Source organism: Perna viridis, chromosome 13 (assembly GCF_037379345.1).
Source record: "Perna viridis isolate PV_CMFRI_1.1 ecotype Kerala chromosome 13, ASM3737934v1, whole genome shotgun sequence".
In the NCBI taxonomy this organism is placed as follows: domain Eukaryota; kingdom Metazoa; phylum Mollusca; class Bivalvia; order Mytilida; family Mytilidae; genus Perna; species Perna viridis.
In genome coordinates, this window is record NC_142457.1 from 3,217,915 (window position 1) to 3,244,119 (window position 26,205).

The following is a 26,205-nucleotide window of genomic DNA, read 5'->3' on the forward strand; positions in this document are numbered from 1 at the left end:
ATGAAAAATTCAAAATTAGTTCCACATTTTTATTAATTTTTTAACAGGTGTAAAAACTTCACAGGGAATTATTAAAATATATATTCCTGCAACATACAAAACAAAATAGTACTAGTAAAGGCCAAAATCTGTAATACTAGTAAAGGCCAAAATCTGTAATACTAGTAAAGGCCAAAATCTGTAAATATAATTTTTTTCATAGGACAGAATTCTAAAAAATTTTTTGGATGGAAATTTTAAGGAAACTATGATTAAGTCAAGCTTTGAATAGTAATATGCATGTTCTGACACATTTGACAGATATCATAAACAATTTCTACTCCACTCCAAAATATACATGAACAACATTTTTAGTCCATTTGAAGTTTTAACTAAAAGTGGCAAAAATATATAATTTATAAAGAGTCCTTACAAAACTGAAACAAAAAAACTTTGATCAAAACAGAATATTTTATCGAGCATTGTTAGATTACTGCATCAAGTTTTTGTACATATTTCCTGTTGCATAAATGTTACAGTTTTTTTCCAAATTTTTTACACAGGCAGTAACATGCATTATAATTGTATCACAGATTTGTCATGTAACAATGGATTCTATTTGTCAGAGAGTCTATAACTATGAGTATTTGGCTTTCTCATTGGCCAGAGCAAGTCTTCTGATATTTCCAATACAACCTGCAGATGCTTCCTGTAACTCCTCATCCATAGAACCAACCATCTTCATCAAAGGCTGAAATAAACAGAAGATAAGCATATAAAACAATGATAATGTAGTTCGATATTTAAAAATCTTCACTTCAGACCAGTCAGTAAGAAAAAGCTGTACAAATTTAACAATGTTGGCAGTCTTAATCGAGACAACTTTAAATCTGATATCCTGAAATGTACCTGCAATTTTGACAATGCTTAATATGATATATGAATTTTTTGCTTTCTTTCTGTACCAGCTCATATTTAGAGAAACATTTACTGATGATTGAATAACCAATGGACCTTGATATATTACATTTTGATTTTTGTACTGCTACTAATTAAGGTTCAATAAAAGTGATGAAGACCTTGTTTAGTTTCATAGATCTAACTAGATGTATCGTTCAACATTCAGCACATGATCTGATGTACAGACTCAACGTAATGTCAACTGTTATGTTAAACGGCTGTTAAATTATGTTAATAACTTAACCAAACTTAATGGATTATAAACTGACTTTTTTACGAAGTTATACATGAAATCCTAAATTATGGGCACATCAGTCTTATCAAACTTATTTCATTACCTTGACTACCCCAGCTTCATGCATGGTGATACAGTTGTCTGGATTTTTAGATAGCTGGAATAGAGCTCGAGCTGTTGACCGATGAACATCCTCATCTGTTGATTTAAGGTATTTTACAAGAGGAGCCACAGCATTTTCCTTCCCGAATGCAGTTCTGTTGTTACCCCAATTACAACATCTTGCTATGGCTTCAGCCAAGTGTCGTCTTAATTTATCATCTGTCTGTTAGAGAGAAATAAGGTCAATTATACAAATTTATCAAATCACATGGAAATTTTGGTAGTCTTGTAATAAAAAATATCTTAGTCCAAACATTTAAGTATAAACAAAATGCTCATTTATAGTATCTTTTGTATTAATCAAAAAGGCCAAATGCTGACTGAGCTAAAACAAATAGTCCACACAGCATGCACAACAAATTAAAGCAAAACAATTTATATTACTTTAAATTTAGATCTTTTTTCATGACTGAATCAAGAAGAGCCAGGTGTAAGAGAAGTTATTCCAAGTATATACTAAATCAAAACCAACCTTGGTTAAAATGAGTTGATGATAATTTATAACGAGTATTTCACAAAAAACATAAAATTCAAATTTAAAAATATGATTCGATTGCTTATTCAAACTTAAAACTTGTACATTTATGACAAAATGCCTATTAAATGATAAAAACCACAGGCAAAAACACTCTAACAAATTATTTATGATTATAATGTATTTTCTCACCTAAAAATTTAACATATGTGGTAAGAGAAACATTAGGCTTGGTATCTTTGTCACATATATAATGAAAGAAATAAATACAAGGAAAAATATATATATCGAATTAAGGCACAATATTATTCTTCCATAGAAAGAATAATATAAATGCATTTTGAAACAAATTAAAATTTTTAAGGCAATCAAACACCATGCATGTTATTCTTTTTGGTCAAGCACATAATGAGTCCTTAATCGATTCCTCTCTGCAAGAAAAAACTAATAAAATCTGAAATTTCACATTTTTACCAATTTCTCCACCTCCTCACTATAGGATTTCTTTCTTTATTTGGAGAAGGAATGACTAGTTTTATGTTATACCATATCAATTTTACCCATTACAGAATTTGATTCATGCAGCACTTTTATGCATTATAATGTTGAGTAATTAACCATCTGCAGTACTTTAAAATTTGTTTCTTATTGAAAATTGACATTGATATCCTGTTATACTTAAAAAAGTTCAATAATTGATCATCTGTATGTGACAGTGGGTAAACGACACACTATACTTATCTTATCCTGTGTTATATTTATCATATTTACAAACTTCCTCTCACACACAAATTATTTAATCAGTGATTATTATCATGAGACATCTAACTGTTGTGACCTTATATTAACAACAATCAATGATAATATGATTTTAATGGCGTACATTAATGTTATAGACATGGGCTAGACTTCTACCAGGACCCATGGGAGACACAATCAATTCTATTATGTCTGTTTTAGATATGGATTATTGAAGTTTTGTTTCAACGACACACTACATTATTAATTGGTAGGAAATTCCACATTGAAGTTGCTAAACAACAAAACTAACAATTCTCTTGTTTATTATAAACTCAGATCGGAAAGGGAATTCTCAGCATCAGACAAAATCTGCTTGGTGATTTCTAGTTTGTTTGTTTGTTTGTTTTTTCAGGGCAATGACAAATTACTGAAAGGTCCTATTCCAGTTATTCATTTTCTGACAGTATTTGAGCCCCAATATATTGCACCAAATTATACTCTCTGAAGTTTTAAAGTGACACATATAAGAATTCCATAACTAAAAGAATGACTTTACAACACATTTCCTTGTTTTCTATATGTCAGAATCATAAAGGAAGGATATTACATTTTCATCAATGAATCAGAAAACCTGACTCCTCCCAGACAACATGTAAATCAATTAAAAACAAATGGTTTCTGATCAGGGTGACAATTGTAGCAAATATAACTACATTTGTATTAATTTAATGACACTTAGGTAAAAAATTATTGGGTAACTTGTTATTGAAGTATTAATACATGTAAACTCCTGTTAACATAAAACAGAATCAAAATTGGTATTTTCAAGCCTAAAATATGCCTTTCGAAAAAATCTTTAAAAATCAAAGTTTGTTTTTGTCTGCAAAAACATATGGTTCTCCCCGCGTCCTGCAAACTGGATCCACTTGCAGTATCCATCATATCCACAGAACAGCTTCATAAAATTCTGTAGAGAGGTTGCAGAAAAGTTGTGCTAAATGGTTCAGTAGTTCCCAAGAACTTGAAATGACAAGAAAATAATGAGGATTTTAGACAAATTTCTAAGTTCAAAGGGTACACACATTTCTAAGTTCAAATGGGCATTCCTCTTACAAAAATTAGGGGATCAAAATTTCCTGGTAATATGTACAACATATGGTGTTCTTGCTACATACCACATTTTGTAAAATTTGGTTCAATAGTTTCTGAGTTGTGCTGACAAGGTAATTTATGAGGATTTTTGGCAAATTTCCTAGTTCAAAGGGGCATTTCTCCTACAAAAATTGGGGGATAAAAATTTCCAGGTAATATGCACAACTACATATGATGTTCTTGCTACATACCAACTTTCGTAAAATTTGCTTCAGTTGTTTCAGAGGAATTTCACTGACAAGGTTATTTATGAAGATTTTTGGCAAATTCAAAGTTCAAAGAGGCATAACTCCTACAAAAATTGTGGGATCAAAATTTCCTGGTAAAGTGCACAACTACATGTGATGTTCTTGCTACATACCATGTTTAGAATTCAGTTCAGTAGTTTCAGAGGAGTTGTGCTGACAAACTCTGTGACGGACACATAGACAAACAGACGGACAAGCCAAAAACAAGTCTCCACACCAAAGTGGGAGGAGACAGAATAGAATAAGAATGTATCAGTAAAATGTCTGTAGAACATGCAATGAAATTGAGTTTTATGCATATATTATTTATTCAAAAATTGGTTAAAATATTTTTAAAATAGAAACATTTAATTTACACACACCTCTCAAACAATATATTAAAATGAATGCCTTTAGTAGAAAAACCATTACCAAATGATGATCAAGTAACTTACTCTAATTTTAAATGCCTTCACCCCCTGTAAAATCATGACATTTTAATTTTTAAATTTTTGATAAAAAAAAAACCAAAAGACAAAAAAACAAGTATATCACAAAAAGTAAAAGTAAATCAACACCTAGTCATCTAGGGTACTAATGTCGGGTGCAGATCCTGGATTCCAGGTTTGGGGTGCTGTAAATAGAACTAAAGGTTAAGCAAACAAGGTCAGCAAACTTAGATGAGGGAGGACTGGCGTAAATTGTGTAAAATCTAGAATACATGCAAAAAACAAAAAAGAAGATTATATATCAATGTTAAGGAGGGGATACACTGCACGCCTTTCCTTGGATCTACATATGTATGTGGTAAGTGGAAGCAAAACACAGTGTGTTGTACCAAACAGAACAAGCTTTAATATCTATTCTTATACTTCCCTTTTAATGATAGATACTTTTATCTTTAAGAATGTCTGCAAATGTCTTTTAATTGTAGACTTACTGCTATACAGATGTCATAGCTATACAGGGTATGATATTAACATTTTATGAACCTAATGTCCTATCGGGCAAGATGATGAAAATTCTACTTGCCCAAATTTTCCTTTATTAAATGAATGTTGAAAAGTGAATAAAATTTGGTTGTCCTCTAGGCAAAAGTTATAGAACTTTTACTACAGCCCAAATGGTGATTTCACTTGTCGCGGGGTATAGGACAACACCTTTATCATCATAACCTGCTATAAAGCCGGGAATAGCTTCCTTGCCTAATGTGTTAGTTAATGAACCTAATTCCCTTAGCCATACAAACATGAATATACTCCTCTCCTTTTAGGAAGGAAAAGTTTAAAAATATAATGAAACAATTCCATTTAAACATGTGAGGTATAATAACACATTGTCAAATATATATATTACATGAGGATATGATATTATGAATGTTTGCATACAACACTTTTCCCTATTTTGTTATTACCAGGATTAGTATAATAAGCTTCAGGAAATAAAATAAACAAACATATTAAGTATTTGTTCAAACAAATGAACAGGAATTATTTAGAAATACATACATCTACTGACGTAACTATAGATGGAGGTTCAAAGTAGGGAAAATGTATGTTAACTTATGTTTATTGACATAATACAGAGACCATTAGTATTACAACCACTATGTATAATACACCGGCACATGCTCATGTATAAGGAAAGAGAAACAACATCACATTTAACTCTCAGTCCCAAAATCTAACAATCAATTAACAAATAAAAGTGAATACTTCCAAACAATCAGAATTATTGAAATAAAAAAATTCAGGAAATTCTCTATTTGGGATTTTCATGAAACCCAGATACCAGGAATATTTACAGGAGGAAATATGAACTAGTCTTTTGTAAATTAGTCAGTAAAGAATTAATTTATAAGGTTTAATCTCCTGTACATACTACCAGTATATATAGGCTTTTATGAGCAACACCTCCATTGGAAAAAGATACAGCAACTGACATTATATGAATGTGCAAACTTGCAAATTGTTGACGAAAACGGTATAGAAAAATACCTAGAGGATTTGTCATAAACTGGCAGTATAAATCAAGGTTATTATCTCAGAGTAATAGACATCTGTCACATGTTCAAATCTTATAATTTTTAACTTGATCAGACATCAAATGATATCAGTGTTCTATACACACAGGGATAGGTAGATCATCAATAGCATATGTGTTTATTATCAATACTATTATTGTTTAGATTAGTGTAAATATTCCTTGATTTAATACAGGTATAATTCTGTTATCTGTTCCCTGTTCAATGACTGAGTTATTGTCATTGATCGACATTCAGCTACAGGACAAATTTATATATTAATGTAATAAAGCACATCTGTATGATGATTGTCAGCATAATATCGTCTGATAGATCAATTAGTACAAAAATACCAGAATTTAAGTCTTCCATGAAAATAAGGCAATTATCAATTTATCTTGTATAGCATTGACATTAAAGTTTGTGTCCCATACGTAAAGGCAGTGAGAGATTCAGAAACTGATAAAAAAGGGGGGTTCAGGCTTTCATTCCTTCATTTTCATTCAGATAATGCATAAAATCAAAAATGTTTCTACAACAAAATGCCTGAATCCCTAACCTGGTTAAATAGCTTTAAAAATAAAAAGTTTAATACTCAAAAATATTCGATACACAGATGATATTTGTCATGATACTTAACAGTTAACTGAAGAACATGCTAAAAGTGCAAAAAAACATTAAAAACTGCAACCATCAAAAGCCATAACTCCAGGAAGGGTCAACAGTTTTGCTGAAATTTGTACCAAAAGTAGATATTGAAATACTGAACTTTTTGTCAATTTACATCAATCATCAATCTGCTTTTGTTTTCCAAATAACAGGCAAAAACTGATAAAACATTTGACAAAGACCCTTTAATATCTTCCAAAGTTATCATCTTGAAACCTTCAGGGACAGACAGACTGATGTACAAACAATATTTGGAGGGCATTGAATAAAACCTTGCTACCTTGTGTAGCAGGGTATAACAATAATTTAATAACAGGCATGACAACTCCATGACCAGCTTTCCAATTTAAAGCATAAACTAAATCACAATCAATCTTATCATATACAGGCAGAAATAATACCTATGTAAACTGGTATTTACCTGACTCTATTTTTACCTGGGAACCTAAAATTGATTTCATAAATTTTCTGTGTTGTCAAGATTGAAAATATTTCCTCAACTAGCCTATCAAACAAAGAGTGTTTTCTTCCTACACTTAAATTTACATTTGCCCCAATATTTTCCTGCTTAATTAGTAATAATATCTTTGTGTCAATTATTTAGAAGGAAAAATATTTCAGGTCAATAACCAAAACATTCAAATTGCACATGAAAACTAAATATACTGGCAGTTATTTAGAATCTTAGAAAAAAAGTAAAACTTTTGTCTTAACACAAACTGCCCATTAAAAAGTTCTGTCTTGTACAGTAAGGGAACACATATAGTGCATAGTTATATACCCTTGATAAATATAGTAAATACTTACAGAAACCATTAAAAGATCTTCAACGAATGTAAACACACCTTTAAGTAAGCTCTGAAAGGCCTGATCAACAAATGTAATAAAACTCATGGTAACAGAATGATGACAATTCTTCAAAATGAACTAATAAGTCAAACAACAACACTAAAATACATTAATGACCAACACCTCCTGACTGTGGTGGGCTTAAACTAGTTTTATAAGACCTTAACCATCCCCCTTTAATGTAAGGTTAAAAATGAACTGAAACAACAAATTAACAAGACATGAAATTCACTCAGTAATATATTCAATTCTCCTTCATGGAATTCCCCAACATGCACCATATAGATAAAAAGAGATATCCAAACAAAGAACGCTCACAGTTACTATAAGCTTAGCTCAGATGTCAGAACATATCAAATAACCATCAAAATTACCAGCATTAGAAATGGTTGGTCACTATTACCAGCAATAGAAATGGTTGGTCACTACTATTTCAGTGGATTAGAAGTTTCTTTACAGATATTCTATACATTTTAAATCAGTCACATGATATTAGATGACTTTAAATCTGTGTATTCAAAACATCTAAATGAGTTGATCAATTCTTGCTATTGACAGATTCACAACACAATAGATCCCTATACTAATAAATCATAACAAATTCAATTAAAATATGAAGACAATTGACTCCCAACAAATATTAATATCAGCCAAATCCATCTAATCTCATACTAGGTTTTAATGCTAGAAGTAGAAGAAAAGATGCAACAATTTAGAAACCTTTTCCCTCTCTTACTGAATAATTTTCTAAACCAATTTCTACATCAAGTAATTTTCTAATTGTGTATGCCTTACAAAAATTTTCTTCTTGAGTTTTGGTATTGAATCAATAAATTCCTTGACCTAAATGTAGATTAAAAAATTCAAAACATAAGTACTATATAGTTGTCACAGGGGAGATAACTGAACAAGTCCTGGTCACTTGAAAATCAATTTAATCATCATTGGCCAAGTTAGTTAAATGGTGTTCTGAATGTGTATGACAATGACTTCCACTCTAAAAATGTGAACATTTTGTGAATAGCACTGCAGACTACAGAATGAAAATTTATAGTCAACATTCAATTGTCTGATTTCTCCAAAATTTTAAGGTTGTTTTTGTTTAGTTTAACTGCCAATTTTTATACTTGAAAAAATCTGTCAATTATTTAGCATAATAAAACTTCAGCTCTTCCTTTTTCACTGAGCTGCAAGAAAGGTACAGTCTCTGAAATACTTTTAAAGAGGTTTCAACTTTCTGAAAACTCGCATGACAAAATGCAAAATTAACAATAAAAAAGGGTCAAATGAAAGTGACATGCTTTTATTATCAACTACATTTACAGTTTTTATGAAATAATGGCAATTCATTTATTTGTAAAGAAACTTAGGCCCTGTCACCACAAAACGTGTAAATAACTTGTGTAAAAGAATATTCTTAACTCCCATGGCACCACCAATCAAAGTCTTGGGATTTTATGAGGTCACAATCAGTTTAGAATATTCTCACACTTAAGTATTTTTAAAAATTAGTGGTGCCAGAGCCAGAGCTCCATATAAAAACACCAAAAAGAAATGATAATACTATTTGATGAGGACCTTAACAGCTGTCAATCAATGAAATTGATGTGAAAGTTTGTAACAGTAACTGTCAAACACTGAATGACGGTGAAACAAACAGTTTATAAACAAACAGCATTTGTTTTTACCTGGGCATTAGATTTTACACCCCGCCATGCAAACTAGAACAATGGAAGACAAAATAAGGTTGTAATTTAACCAACATATGACTTAAGTAACATCTAATGCAAGTTCAGTGAATGAAACCAATCTAGAATGGTGTTTTTCCACCTCCCCCTTTTTTTCCAGATGTAATGTAACTTTCAAGAAAACATTTAAAAATTTATCACAATTAAAATTCAATATGAACATGGTGAAAATGGAGAAAAGCCTGGTTTAAAATGAATCTTTAAAACATCAAAACAACTTCCAAATGTACACCACAACACATTGAATTTTTGTTTGATATTTCACTTTCCCATTAGATATGACCATCAGTAACCTATAGTGCTGTTTTTTATTTACTAGTGCAGGGTATTATTGTACAAAAGGACAACAGAAAGCAAAGATTTAGAACAACAATATCTGTGAATCACATCTACACTTTAGTTAAAAATGGATACACATAAAGCAAGACAACACTGACCTTACCCAAAACATTATCAACAATCAAACTTAAACAATACTTATTAATTTTCCATGGAGGTCATAAAAAAGGACACCAATAACATGGTCCACTTACTGTGTTAGTTAACTTGGCTAACATTGGGACTACACCATGATCTGTTATTACAGCTAAGTTTTCTTCATCTTTGGCTATGTTTGCTATGGCTGCACATACACTAGCAAGGACCTCTTTATCTTCTGATTTCAACAGACCTACAATTAATTCTAAACCTCCAACGAATGACCTGACCATTTCACCAGCGTCCTGAAATAAAAGTAAACTTTTACTACTTTAGGACAACTTTCTTTGAAGTGACTTCTCTAAACATTTTTTCTAGCAATAAAAAGTGCTCCTCCTCCTCAAGAAATACTCTTTTTTACTTTGTTGAAAAAAAAAAGAAAAATGGTCGGGGAATCATGAAATTAAATGTAAATTTAAAAAGTCATGGAAAGCAAAAAAAAAAAAATTTACACAAATGTTGTGAATTGGCCCATAACATTAAATCCTAAGTAACTACTATCATACATCTTCAATGATGACAAGGTATCATTAGCATTATGTTTTAAAAGACTATTACACCATTCAATATCCAAGAAAAAAAAGATTAAGTGTGAATTGAGGAAAATACACTCCTAATTTAGGACATGCATATGTATGAGTTTATATTCCATTAGAAACATCAATCCATCATCATGCTGCCAGAAAGAATGTGTGGAAATTAAGTAAAAAGATACAGATAATAATTAACATTCCTTCTTTCAGAAAGATTAGATTATTATACAAACCTTTGCATTCTCTATACATGGACATATGGCCCAAGCAGCACTTGCTTGTACTTCAGGATTCTGATTCTTCAGAAGAGACCACAATAATCGTACACCATCTAATTTATCTATAATACTGAAAGACAAATATTCTCATTTAGAGAATGGGGTCAGAAAGCATTACTAGTAATATATACTATACAGTGGGTAATTTTTGCGGGGTTTTAATTCTGGTATATTTTAGCTACATGTCTAAAAATACCAAATAACTTCCACAAAATATTTACTTTGGACTTTTAGTGCACCACTTACCATTTAGCTAAAATTAGAAGCATCAAAGTTTTTTGTATAACTTTTTGCTTCAAAATCTCAAAATTTTACACCTGTCAAAACAACCGGTATTATGGAAGTATATGTGCCACAGATTTACTAAAACCAAAAAATAAAGTGTGTCTTTTTTTTTTTTATAATACTGCTATTTCCAAACACTGAAATGTAAAATTTAATGTTTCATTTTATCTAGCACTATTTTGGGGTCCTGTAAAACTTTTAATTTTCTGGAATTATGAATAAGTGTATTCTAATAGCCAAAATACAATAAAATTTTCATTAAGAACTTAATTCTGTACTTACACCTAACAAATAAAATGAAATTGGTCATCTGCACCAGTGCTATTAACATATTAACACAACTATAAAGTAGTACTGTTAACACAATTACACTATTAACTAGTACAATTAACCCAACAACACTTTTAACTATACTCGATGTCACATACAGCACACTTTCGAATTGAAGCTCTATTTTTTAAACCGTCGGGACTTACCGCTAGAGTTGTCTCTCTTTTATTTAATCTGAAGATAGTTCACATATATGCATGACGTGTTAGTACCAATGAGTTGCTTATTGGCTTAAATCGTGCGTAACAAATCCTTACGGGAAAATCCCATACTAATATCCGCCATGTTGGTTTCTACGGGATGATTTGTTTACAAACGAAGTTCGTAAGTTCCCATCGAACTCCGGTGACAATCGTCTGCTTGATCAACTTCTCGGTATTGTACATTGTTTGCGTAAAATAAATCCGAGATATCCGAACTTACGCTGAAATGCATTCTGGGTTCTTCGGTTTTTGGACAAACCATTTAAACGTAAACAACATCTCCTTGCAACCCGATCACTGTAAACATGGCCAACTTTTGACAACGTAAATATTTGGACTGAGAATTAAAATCTGACCGGAATTTAACGATTCAATGTTTAGGGAGAAGCCATTTGGCTAAACGAATGAGCAAGTCATTTAAGACAATTTAAACGACGGTAGGTGTCAATAAAGTCGTAGAAAATATTTTTATTCAAATTTTGACAGTATCATATTTATGTGACGCCGAGTATAGTACTGTTAACACAACACTATTAACTAGTACTGTTAACACAACAACACTATTAACTAGTACTGTTAACACGACAACACTATTAACTAGTACTGTTAACACAACACTATTAACTAGTACTGTTAACACGACAATACTTTTAATTAGTACTGTTAACACAACACTATTAATTAGTGCTGTTTACACATAGACACTGTTATTTACCTCATGTTATCTTGTTCCTCAGCACACTGCCCTACAGCTGTGGTAACGTTAACTAACAATGCTTGATTGGTACCCGTTAATAAGTTGACCAATGGTGATATTCCACCAGCTTTACGTATCTGAGCTCTGTTGGGAGGGTCTTTAGCTAATTCACCCAGTGCTCCAACTACATTCACAAGTACCTGAAATTAAGATAATCTCACAAATAAATAATCTGGCATCATAAAATCAAATCCTATATTAAAATGCAGTATTATTTTAGTGTGCTATCTATCATAGACTTATATGATATGTAAAATTTAGCTTTATGCCATCAAAATCTGTAAAATTTAACCATTAGTTCAATCTAGGTTGTGTGTGATACTAGGTGTACATTAGAATGAATATGAAATCTTGAATTCCGTACGATGTCTTCACAATTGCATAGATCGTTATGTCTCATTAAAGTGTTGTTCAGGACTTTCCTGCCTTAAAAACTCTTTAATCTAACAAATGTCATAAGATTTTAATAATACCTATAATTCATGAATGTCAAATTTTAGATTAATGTTTTTTTAAACAGTTAAACATATGGGAACAATACATCTCAACAGCTACATACACCCATATAATAACTAGTTTTACCTACATGTAATGTATGTATTCAGTCACATTCATAGTCACAAAAATGTTTTAAGTCAACCAATTAAAACTACAGTTATAATTGAAAGACTTTCTCCCAAAAAAAAGAGAAGAATACTCCTGACTACCCTTGACAGGTCATTCATGAGGGGAGAAAACCCTTGACATACCTCCTCTGGTTGATTATTTAGCAGCATTACAAGTCTATCCACTGCCTTTAATTCCTGGAATCGTTGTACATTTTCTGTACTGATAGCACACTTCCATATGGCCCCAGTGGCTGCTGCCAATAAGTCTTTATTCTCAGTTTTTTCTAACAATTTCACAAGTGGATCCAAACCACCATATTGTCTCACTAAATCTCTTGTTTCTTTTTCTTCTGCACACTGAAAAAGAAATGAAATAACACTACAATGACATAAGTAAAATAAAATTATGTTTCTTACAGTTTTCACATTGAAAATGTAGCAATTATATTTATATTTACAGTTTTGAAATTCTACAAAAGCTATCTGACATAGAAATCATAATTTCTACCTCCTTGAATCTAAAAAGCCTATTTGTAGAAAATATGCCAAAAATGATTCTGAGAACATACAAACAAGAATTCCAGATACATATAAAAGATCCAACAATGAATGCAGCATCAAAACCATTGAGCGTATAACTCTGTCTGTTGGCTAAAATTTATTTTATGATTCATTGTAGTTTTGTAGAGGTCTTTCTTAACAATTTCACTGAGAACACTGAGTTTTTTATACAAAGAAAAAGCCTTCCTATTGAGATACATTTTGCATTGTTTGAAAGAGTGCCTGCTTACCTTGAATATTGCTGAAGCACAATGCATCTGTAGTTCATCTGTATTGCTGTTAAGGTTCTTTACCAAGTCCTGCACCATACCTTCAGTTCTGATAGCCAATCTGTAACTTTGCTGGAGAAGACACCAAATGACATGATCAGAAGAAGTAAAAGAGTAATCAGGGGAACCAAGGTTATAGCGGTAATCAAAAGAATGTAATATAGGGACAAAGTCCAGACATGGAGTAATCAAGGGAACCAAGGTTACAGTGGTAATCAAAAGAATGTAATCATGGTAATCCATGGACAAAGACCAGACATGGAAGAGTAATCAAGGGAACCAAGGTTACAGCGGTAATCAAAAGAATGTAATCCAGGGACAAACACCAGACATGGAAAAGTAATCAAGGGAACCAAGGTTATAGTGGTAATCAAAAGAATGTACTCCAGGGAGAAAGACCAGACATGGAAGAGAGTAATCAAGGGAACCAAGGTTATAGCAATAATCAAAAGAATGTAATACAGGGACAATGACCAGACATGGAAGAGTAATCAAGGCAACCAAGGTTACAGTGATAATCAAAAGAATGTAATACAGGGACAAACACCAGACATGGAAGAGTAATCAAGGGAACCAAGGTTACAGTGGTAATCAAAAGAATGTAATACAGGGACAAAGACTAGACATGGAAGAGTAATCAAGGGAACCAAGAATACAGTGGTAATCAAAAGAATGTAATCCAGGGACAAAGACTAGACATGGAATAATCAAGGGAACCATGGTTACAGTGGTAATCAAAAGAATGTAATCCAGGGACAAAGACCAGACTTTGTAGAGTAATCAAGGGAACCAAGCTTATAGCAATAATCAAAAGAATGTAATCCAGGGATAAAGATCAGGTGGAAAACAGACATACACAACAAAGAACATAAAGTAACTAAAATCATACATACAAAGTTACAAAAGCAAATGATCAACTCAGACTCCATTAAAAACTGGGAGCATGGACCAGGTGCACCAGTAGGGTATCAATATATGGAAAAAGAATGGAAGTTGATTTATGGAAATGCTTTTAAAAATAATAACAATCACAACACATATACCATGGTATTACATATTTAAACAGTTTTTTTTTTCATTCATTTCATGACTTAAAAGAAAACATTGTTGGAAGCCCTTTAGTTAAAACACTCATTCTGTGTTTGAGTTTAATAAATGGACATTAGGCAAATGATTTTTGTTAAGTTCTGTGTGTCTCACACATCCTACTGTAACACTTCACTCAAAAGTGCAAGTCCAAAACCATTGGTCCACTGTAGGAAAACCTCAGGTCTACCATAAAGCATCAATTGAAATAACAAGTCCATATAAAATCCTGACACTGCCTATTGAAAGGCAGATTTTTTTCCAGGACTTTTAAAGCTTTAGTCACTTTTGCATGAGAAAATGAGGACCATTTTAATAGTATAATTTTTAAAGTAGGATTTGCATCTGACATAAAGAAGATATTTCAGTATTGTCTGTTATTAACTGCTCTGTAACATTGGATAAAACTTAAATCTACATTGAATATGAATATCATTTTTAATATTGAAAAATGTTACATGTATGTTTTGCATGGCAAAACTTTGTAGAAACACAAAAACACATCTAGCACAGTGTAGAGTTATATAAATATTTTCAAATAAGTATCTCCCCTGTCTTGCCTCATGAGATTCTATCTTTAGCACAATTTCAACTCCAGACCGAGTAAATGACAATTTTATGCCATTATTTCACAGTTATATTTAGTATTGGTCCTTGAGGAGTTCATTAATAGTATAAATTTATCATTTTCAAGATCTTTAATATTGCTGACATGAAACTACATAACGTAGTGACAGTGGCTTAGTGACCAAATTACCCACATTTAGTTTACACTCAAGTTTGGTGCACACAAATAAATGATAAATGTTTTATGCCATTTTGACACAAAGTTACAGAGAAGTAAAGAAATTTTCCCAGCAGAAATTTTTACCAGCATTTTTACAAACCATTAATTGTGTGCATTAAGTCACACTTGGGTGATCCAAATATCAACATTTACTCCACATGCATGATTAGTGTAATTGGTGAATTAAGTTACTGTTTACATAAAATGTTAACGTTTGTTGAGAGTTGTAATTAGCTTGGGGTAATAAAATTGTCACTTTCGCCACTTGAACCAATGTTGGGCTTACAACTCTTTATGTTTGTTGTACTTTCGAAGATTTCAGGTGAGGTAATGAGACTAGATTATTTTGGTCATCCTAAAAAGTCTTTCGTCAATTACAAAAATGATGAGTGCTAGATTAATCACTGTAGAGGTGATTCATGGTGTAGAAAAACCCACAAACAAATAATGATTGTTCTGTCTACATATGCTATATTTTTATGTAACAATAGTCCTTTTTGTATTTTTATTTGCACTTTGGAGGAAATTGAACATTCATCTCCCAATATAAACAACCAAATCAAGAACAATAACTCCTGCAAAGTGCCAATTTCACACACAATCTAAATAATTTTTATCTCAAAAGCACAAGAACCAAATGAAATACTAAGACTAGAAATGTGGTCTGTAACTGTTTCTGAACAAGAAATTAAAGTAAATCTAGATGGTTTTTGACATGAATCCAGAGCAAGGCTCCTGTCTGATTTCCATAAAGACTGCTACTTAAAAGGGTTGCAGGTCCAAGATCAAGATAAATGAAGTTTCAAAGGTCTTAGGTCATTAAGTCAGAGACCTTAATCTCAGACCACCACTAACTTTAACCCCTGAGTCAACTTCTCGTAATCAAGAAGCTCCCCTAACATACCTCAGAAGCACACTCTTGTAATGTTCCCACTACAGGTATCAACATTTCTTCATGTGTGGATTTAAGTAATTTGGCTAACAGAGGGATAGCACCAGCCTTCCTCATGGCCTCCTTGTTCTTACGACTCTTACTACAGCTCCACAAGGCAAGGGCTCCGCAGCGGGCAACCTCTACGTCTCTCTGGATCTCAGAATTCATAGGACCATTGACATTACCACAGTCCAAAAGACCAACCTGCAAAATTACAAGATCAAATATGCTTTTGTGTATTTGTATTGTATTATTCTACTACATGGACTTTAGGGATCAGATGTACTAAAAGTATGCATCATACATAATATAGTATCTTTATAGAATTTCTTCATTGCTAAAAAATTACCACATGCATTGAAAACCATTAAATTTTGAAGAAAAGAATAACAATATGAGCAGAGCAGAAAATCTTTAAATTTTCAATTAACAGAAATTTGTTTTATATTCTTATGTAAAAAATTTGAAACAAAAACATGGCTTAATGAATGTGCAGTAGAATGCCTGAGTACCATGTGTTTTCTACCCAATATCAAATCAAGTTTTTAAAAAGCACCAATGAAAACCAGGTAATATGATCAACAAGATAATATATATACAGAGTTTTCAGATTTTTTTAGGTTTTTGTATGTGGTAGTAGTCAACTTTTTCCACCAACATACCAATTTTTTAATTCCACCATGTTGTCTGACAGTTCTTCTTGCTCTCCTAAATTTAGCAACATTGGCGATAGTTTCTGCTGCCAGACATTTAAGTTCTTTATCGTGTTCACGTAAAATTTTGACCATGGTTTGTAATCCACCAAGATCTGCAATGGCACGTCTAATCTGTGTGTTACGGGAAATCTCCTTCAAGATTTTAAGAGCTCCAATCTACAAAGTGAAAAAGAACTATTCATCTGCAGATAATTAAACCCCAACTTATTTAACATGATCAACTCCTACAAATCAAATACACATAAATAGAGATCAGATTCTTAATTTTTTAAAGATTTTTCTTTCAGGTTGATGACATACTAATATCATCTTGAATGTGGGGGTATAAAAATATTTTTATCATAAAACTTCTGATAAAGGCATACTGTTTGTAGAATTTTCTTGAAGTTTACAGGTACAACATGTATTGCATATTTAAAGACAGACTGTTAGAGGAGGATATTTAGACACAAATAACAGTCAAAAAAAAGTTCAGTCAGAGCTAACCTTGTTGTCCCCGATAGAGTGTGACTAGTTCAATCAGAGCCAACCTAACTGTCACCTGACTGAGGGTGACAGCTCAGTCAGAGCTAACCTAGCTGTCCCGTGATAGAGTAGGACAAAGTTCTGTCAGATCTAGCCTAGCTGTCCCCTGACTGAGGGTGAGAACTGCTATGATAAATAGAGGAAATGAAAACTTTAGGTCTACCTTGCATTTGATTTCTTCTGTATCAAGAAGATTGATGAGAACTTCCAGTCCTCCAACATCTCTAATGGCTAGCTGACATGTCTCCTGGCCTAGGTTAAAGTCTCTCATAGAACACAAAGCAATGATGGTAGCAGTCTGGTTACCTCCCTTTAATAATCAGACAAAATGATAGAAGTCAGAAAGGGAGAAGCTACTTGAAAAACTTGTTACATTAATAGGCATTTTTCATGTTTAGCTAAACAGTTCACTTTCTCATATTAATTAAAACTATAAAGTTAAATAGTGAAAGCAATAAACACCTCTGTTACCAATCAACTGTCTTACAAATATTTGGAATTATACATATTTCAAATTCATCTAACATTAGTTTTTATTATCAGCTCAATCCAATTTAGATGATGGATATTGATATGACAAAAAATTATTCTAATTCAAAGTTGAAATTAATGTTTTTATACCAAATCATGTAGTTATGAAAAAGAATTAAATTTTCGTAATTCATGAGATAAATACCAGGACTACTACATACCTTGAGATATTTGACGAGTTTCTGTATTTGCCAATACTCTGATGGGAGGTCAGCATTTGTTTCACTCCTCCTCTCAACAGCCTCTTCTTCCTCCTCACTCTCTGTAGAACTCTCACTGAAACTGTCCTCGGCGTCTACTGGGGTCTTAGCTTTGGTTCTGCGAAGACAAGTAGTAAATATAAACTGGGAGTCATTCAATAGATCTTCTTGCAAAAAAGGTAATAGTTTGCATACAGAAGATAACATGCATGGGATTTATTAGAAATTTTACCAATCAAGGAGATTATAGACAACATGCCTTCTACAAATGCTGTTGTTTTTAACAATGAGTTTGTAAAGATTTTTATAAGCACAGCTCTGTTATTCTTTTTGTATTCCATGAAAAGAATGAACACACCTATTACAGACCAAGCATGAAATTCCAACCAACAAACCTACTTTCTTAAAGAACAAATCACTATGAAAGTGAAAATTGGCACTGAAGCAAATGATATGGCAATTTCCTTTTTTTTCATAGAGAAAATAAAAGGAAAGTGCAGAGGATCTTCTATCTTAGAAGGCAAACAATGTATTCAAAAATAATTACATTCCTAAAGCATTTTAGAGTATCAGGGATTCAAATTTAATTTCAAGAGTAAAATGTCCTGAACCTTTTTGCATCCTAAGACAGGTCCATCAGCAGAAAGGGAAAGGTCCTCAATAGGTGTTAATGTAAGGTATGCTAGTACTAGGACCAAAGTTAATGACATTTCAATAGTCCTGTATCAGAAATTAAGGGGACTGGACCTCAATAAAGTGCACCCTTGGTTACTTTAAGGTATGCAGACAATGATAAACAATGAAATCTTCATTAGAAAGAGGCATATACAATGATGTCATACCTCTGTGTTGGTTTCTTTTTCTTTAATCTCTTTTCTCTATCCATCTTCTCCACACTGTATTCCTCCATGCCAAGAGCTCTCCATTTCAGTGAAGGTTCCAGTTTCTTCTTTTTCTGCGATTTGGTTTTCTTTTCTTTCTCCTGATCATCTGTTTGTTTTTTATGCTTCTGTGTTTCAGATCTGTATGTTTCTCCCATGTCTTCATCATCCTGTTGCTCTATCTTGATATCCATATATTTGTCATCTTTCTCCTGAACCTTCAGGGCAAAATCCTAAAGACACAATTCCCAAGATTAATTTATATTATTTTTTTTTCAATTTAAGAGTAAGTCTTTTCTGCAGGATCTTAGGTTAACATAGAAAATCTGAATATCATTTATTTGTATCTTACAAAATGCTAGTTAAGTGTTCACACATGAAGAATCAATAAAATCCCTATCATTACTGAAGACCATGTGTCTAAGTAATTTTCTGTTCAGAACAAAAAAATTATAGTTAACAAAAACCAGACTTTACAAGCATCAACATAAACATCTTAAAGAAATTTATAATCATCCAAAACTCATATCCAAAATCAAAACTGTTCACCTACTGTAAAGCAGCAATGAATATTATCATTATTTTTCTATTGAACTCTTCTCTTCTTGCAGCAGATATATAAGTATTGAGAGCATGCACTAGAACAGTTACCTGTTTGTCTATCATCTCGGCAAACTTGGGACTTTTATCTTTCAACAGGGTGACAAGTTCTCTGTAGGAATCACCTTCTCTTTCATAATCAAAGTCTCCCTGATTATCTGGTCCCTGAAATAAGATGCCTTGGGGAATCAGTACATACTCCTTAAATAGTAGCAACACAAAACAGTAGCTATTATTTGAGAAATGGTTTAAAAAATTTTTTATGATTTTCTGATCAGTTCTAATAAACAGTCAACCTGATCGCAAGCTTCCTAAACTGAAGATGAAACAAAACAACCAGTTATATGAGGATTGAGGGTTTATTATAAATTTGGTATCAAACGAAAACACACATTACCTATTTCTATTGACTTTTGGAATATGTAAAAATTAGAACATATTAAAAAACTGTATATATTACAATATTACACTGGAAAGATTTGTCCTTTGCAAGAATCTTAGTTGTTTTTTGAAAACAGACAACCCTGACATTCTACCAAATGAAGGGGTTATGACTATGCCTAGAAAAAATAGCCTCCTCCCTGACTAAAAACCTCTATCAATGACCTTTTGACCTCACCTTACAACAATAGTATCCACTAGTATTAGCTGTAACATAGAACACTTGGCCATCGTGAGGTTTGACCTCTAGGTAACATATATCACCATGGAGTTGTCTCTTTGGCTGGGCTCGACATCCATTTTTGAAAACATAGTTATCACCTGTAAGATAAATAAATGATTGAAAAACAAGTCTCACCATGAGGTAAAATATATCATGATATAAAATAACTATCTCCCTTTGACCATCTAAAAAGTTATGACATTTTCATACATTGTAACTTAATATCAACAGAAAGGTCATCCAAAATAATGTGTAAAAATGTAAATGTGTAATGTGTACAAATAAAAATGTGTAATGTGAACACCTGTCATTACATGTATTACTGTCTTTTCCCATTTTTATTTTTAAAAAAAATACCTATATAAGAAATATAAAGCTTGGATGGGTTGTAACATTATGGCATTTAAAAATTTAATCCTATTGATAAGATTAAAATTCGAAGAATAAAATCTTGTTTACATGCAAACACAATAATTATATAATTCTCTTTCAAGTTTTGGATGATCTCACACTGAAAATATTTTGATCCAATTTATAAACCCTTAAACAAAAAGGCAAATCTTTTCTCCATATTTGTTCACCTTAGATCTTGAAATTTATACCCACGAGAAAAATAAACCCCTTAACCAGTGGATTCTATCATGAGGGTATGGCAGCTCAAGTAAAGTACAGAATATTATATTTTAGGTCTACCGGGCATTCACGTAAACAAGCATGGTCACATGATACAAGTATATGTTTAGTATTTACCAAAGTATTCTAATCTTTCAAGAACAGTTGAATCTTCATTGTCTCCACAGAGTTCTCTGAGGATGCTGACTTCTCCATCTACTGTTACTGGAGTCAAACGGACCTCTCTAAAGATGCAGAGTAAGATGAATAAATAAAATAAAAAGATATAAGTTTTATTGATTGTTTTACTCTCCACAAATTGTTGATTAAACTCAAACATTCAATAAAGTTATTGATATTTCATCAGAATATGTGAGACAACTTTTCAATAAAATTGTACCAGTCCAGAAATGCTGTAATGAAAAGGTCAAATTTGGGTAAAATTCTAAATTAAGATTTATCTAATTTAGAAATTATAGTTTATAGTAATGCACAAAATGTTACTTACAATTGCAGTAATAAACATATAAACGTTACAGAATTTTTAATATTATCTAAGAATGCTTGATCTCAAAATCACCATTCATAACATCACCATCTTTGGCTTATATGAAAAAAAAATCACTATAATTAATTTTATCAAGAGTAAGATTCCTTAAGAAAATATAACAAAGTGTCCGTCAAAAAAAATATAAGGTATCTCTAAGAAATATAGTCACAACTACTTGACTGTATTAACATAGACTTAGATAATAGTTTACTTACTTAGATATCAGTGAAATGCTCTGGTCCATCAGTTGTTGATCTAATCTTTGTAGACAGAGCCTCAATTTCAATACACTTTTCATTTCTTCGATTTCAGCAGAACGCTCTTCGTTTCTTTCTTCAGCGCTCTGTTTGGCCAGCATTTCTTGCTCTTTGGCGATCTCTTCCATGTATCTGAAGATGGAATTGTCATCACCCTCAACTGTGGCAAATCTATCACCAAGCATGTTAGCAACTGGATCTCTGTTAGCTGTCAATATTGATTTTTTTGTTTATATCAATCATATGTTTTTCAGTTAAAATAACAATTCACTGTTTTATGTACTTAATGCCAGTCTAACTTAAACATACTAGCGACAAATACACTGCTCCAACATCACTGAGAAGACTGAAAGATTTAATAAAATTTTTTTTATTAAAATTATATTTGAAAATCTTTGATGTCCAAGACAAGCAGGTCAACTTATGTACATGATGTATGTTGAGACCTTTTACTGTGTAGTTTGCTGGTAAATGGTGAGTTTAAGGTCAATTAAACATAACAGTTATTTATAAACATCTTTATGATTTTATTGTTTGTTGTAAAAAACTAATATTATCTTACTTTTACAATTATCAAAACTTTCTGAGATATCACAAGTGACCACAATACCATTACATGTATGGGAAGGGCACTGTACATATTTTAAATGTCCCCTGGATTTATATTTGTTGAAAAAAAAACATGTCTTCAAATAAGTTAAAATTCAAGATCTTAACCTTCTAAGCAAGCTCTGACTTCATGCATTTTCTTGTCTCCTGCAGCACGGAGTACCTCCTCAGCATAGTGCATGGTCATCAGACTAACATTGTATGTCATCTGATCATGTTTCTGTAGACAGAACAGTGGCTGATCTTTACTGGCATTCTCTTCTGATACCAAATCTTCTCCTCTACAAAATATTATAACACAGAATATCAATTTCAAGAACCAATAGACATACAGTATCATGCAACTAGAGATGCAATTGATCATCATTCATCAATCAGATTCCAATAAGTCATAAATCTGTCAGATTTATTAAACTTGTGATCACATCATGTGACCACTGAACAGTAAATATGTATTACAGATTCACTTGTTCCATTGTAAACAAATCTATAAAAAGTAATTAATTTTATTTGACGTTTGTTTAATTTTTACAATGCACACTATGTAAATTTAATATCCTGAATTAAAAGTAAATTAAATAAGATATTTTATTGAATATGTTCCAATAGAAATTAAAAAATTTACAATATATAGCTCGTGGATCGGCCCAGAGACTGTAAAAGAAATACTGTGACATAGCAGTAAAATTCTACTACTATTAGTATAACTAATTCTAGAGCACAAATAATCTGCAGACTTTTTTAAAGAGACTAATTATCATAATTACAAAAAAGTGATGCGATTTTTTACTCATTATTCTGTTGTTGTTAGGGCCTACCATAGCTTACTTAAAGGTGTGTTTACACTTGTTGAAGTCCTTTTGGAGATACTAGTAATTTTTGATTTTGGTTAAAAATATGCTGGTGCATTTTGCTTCACCATATTCCTTTTCTGTAATACCTCTACATGTACCAGCATTAGTTATGTAAATTAATGTTACCTTTCTGTCATACCAGCACCTCTGATTTGATTTGGTTTCAATGATGACTGCCATGTTAGTGGTTTTTTAAAGACAAGTTTTGATTCATCTGGATATTTAGCACTGAATCCATCCACAAAAGCAATAATACTGTTTAAAAGTTCTTCGTTGATCTTGGTATATTCTAGTTTTCCACCGGAGCCTCCTTTTGCAGATGTCCACTGAGCTGCTCTCTGTAGAGCTTGTCCCATGTTGGTGAATGGGAATTAATGGCCTACAAATTAAAATATAAAGTATAACTTACAAAGGAACATAAACTTGCAAATAACAAACACACATTTCATTTCAATATATATTACTACGCCCCAAGCTTAAATGACTGGGTCAACTGTACTATAAATAGTATCAATATCCTGTTTGTACCTTCAGGCTACATTCAAGTGCTTAAAAATTGAAGCTCCAATGTCAAATACAGTGAGGACCGGCACAATTTAGAACCAAACCTGTCTTGGAAAACATTCCCTAGCTTCAATGATTAAATACAAATGATTTTTTTTTTCAAAAAAGGAATGGCCAAACTAGAATAGTATGGTGCAAAAATGTATATGATGTTATCAGCCTAATGCATGCAGCTCAATTAGGCCCAAAGATTTTTTGGACCACGACAATTCAAACCATATTTGAAGCGAATTAGAATAATATAACAGGGCTGACCAAATGAAAGGTGGTATGAAATTATGTTTCTCTGGGAGCAATTTTTTACCTGTCTCGTATCTAGATATTGTTTAAGCAAATATTTAAATATACATATCCTTAGGTGTGCTGACTTATAATATGGCTATGTACTTCTTCAATCAACAAATTCCCTGATTGGCCTGAATCCTTATTGTCAATATTGATGCACAGACCTGTAGCGTAGGCTGTAATATAGTTTTGTAATTGTAGTATACTGTGCGACCAAATTTCTTTCTTCCTTTTTTGTAATGATGTTCAAGAATATATTTAACAAGGATGCCGTATTTGTAAATATCAATTTCAATTGACCAAGAAACTTCCAAGTTCCAACAGAGGTTGATAGCGATTACGACTATCCTTCCATCCGACAAAAAAATCTCAAATCTGCATCTTTATGCCAATCAATGTCATTAACATATTATCATTTTGAAAACAAGTATTCTGTTTAACGAAATTGTGGCATTTCAATACATTAACTTACCGATAACAAATCTTTTGATTTGGAAATGTGTACGATGAATCGGAAATGGTAGTTGTATCAGTTGCTATGGCTATTGCGCAGACGCATCGGAACTACTACAGGGGAGGTAACACCATAATATTTCCCCGCAAATTTGATTTTATGAATTCATTTAAATTACAAATAATTAATGTAACATATCTTAAAAAAAATACTCAGTAAAATTGATCGTGTATAAGCAGTGGACCGGACAATAAATAAATGAATAAATAAGTTTTATTTACAGTCGACATGAAATACATAAATTAGTCATAATAAACATAAGCTCTATTGAGTTTTGACCGATATAATATAACAACAAAGCAAGCAAATAAAAAATGGACAATACAAGAGATACATATATGATAAGAGCTGGAAAACAAAGCCAAATAAAAGTAGATGAATAAATAGCACTAGTACTAAAAGCAACTAAAACTGAGGTGATAAAAGCAATACAAAAGCGTTAAAGCAAAATAACAAAAAGTATAAATAAATACTTGAAATGACCTAGATGGAGTCAGCACATGCCGTGCATTTACAGTTTTTTTTTTCATCCGAAGATTTTATAATGTTTTTAAATGGATTAAAATTTTATATTTTTTTCTAAATTCATCAGGTAGGTCCATAAAACAGCTGTAGCACATTTAAAAGAGTTCTTACCATAAGTAGTTGTTCGTATTCTTGGTACATGTACAATATTTGAATATCTTGAACTATAATTTGAGTTTTTAAAAACAACAAGATCATGTAAACATGGCGGTGACTGTTTAAAATCTTAAAACACTCTATAGCCATTGTACGCATTCTTCTGATCTTTGATGCGATGGTGCTCCAGCTCTATCTAATAGTTCATCGTATTTAATCTCATAGTCTCCATATATAAATCGCAAGACTCTCTCTTGTATTTTTTCAATTTAGAACTATTACTTTTAGTGCATAAATGCCATGCCAAAGGACAAAAACTAAAGTTCGAAATAATAAATGTGTGAAATATGGTAAGTTCATTTAATTTGGAGAGATAGCAGCCAATGCGCTTAAGCACACTGAGCTGCAATGAGGCCTTACGACATGTTTTTTTATATGTTGATTGGAATTCAGTAGATAGTCTATATCAATCCCAAATCATTTGACATCATCTCAGGTTATTACAGCTGACTCAATATTAAAAACAGGCTTCTTATTATGAGTTTTAATACCAATAGCAATAGCCTGAAATTTTTCAGGGTTGGCCTGCATACAGTTTATTTTGAACTATTCTATCAGTACAGTATTTTCCTCTAAAAGAACAGACATTAAATTATCAAAGTCATGATCAGCATAAGACAAGGTGTTATCATCAGCATAATGATATAAAGTACCATGTCCAATGAAACGAAATCTATCATTTATAGGTATGTTAAAAAGCAAGGGACCGAGTATAGAACCGCGAGGCACACCCTTATTAGTAATATCAGCCCAGTCACTGACTACTTCCTGAAGTTTGATTTGCTACTTGTGACCTGTTAAATACTTTTCCGGTAATTTCACAGATTTAGATGA

At 32.0% G+C, this 26,205-nt stretch overlaps 1 protein-coding gene across 4 annotated transcripts; it reads right to left on the reverse strand.

Annotated features, from left to right (window-relative positions):
* Nucleotides 1-15: 15 nt before the first annotated feature.
* LOC148599259 (outer dynein arm-docking complex subunit 2-like) lies at nucleotides 16-24,751 on the reverse strand. 4 transcript variants are annotated; one of them, XM_088559767.1, is made up of 20 exons: nucleotides 24,649-24,751; nucleotides 23,454-23,706; nucleotides 22,582-22,754; nucleotides 21,823-22,072; nucleotides 21,196-21,302; nucleotides 20,401-20,543; nucleotides 19,833-19,946; nucleotides 19,143-19,414; nucleotides 18,262-18,418; nucleotides 17,733-17,879; nucleotides 16,991-17,200; nucleotides 16,299-16,532; nucleotides 13,483-13,593; nucleotides 12,833-13,048; nucleotides 12,042-12,223; nucleotides 10,464-10,578; nucleotides 9,754-9,942; nucleotides 4,387-4,410; nucleotides 1,278-1,499; nucleotides 16-730 (listed from the first exon to the last, which is right to left on the reverse strand). In XM_088559767.1, the coding sequence occupies exons 2-20, from the start codon at nucleotides 23,681-23,683 to the stop codon at nucleotides 617-619; spliced, it is 3,210 nt and encodes a 1,069-aa protein (XP_088415893.1). In that variant the 5' UTR covers nucleotides 23,684-23,706; nucleotides 24,649-24,751; the 3' UTR covers nucleotides 16-616. The 4 variants fall into 4 exon arrangements, with proteins under 4 accessions (XP_088415893.1, XP_088415891.1, XP_088415892.1 ...); XM_088559765.1 differs by lacking the exon at nucleotides 4,387-4,410 and adding an exon at nucleotides 8,268-8,315; XM_088559766.1 differs by lacking the exon at nucleotides 4,387-4,410 and adding an exon at nucleotides 9,161-9,193.
* Nucleotides 24,752-26,205: the final 1,454 nt, after the last annotated feature.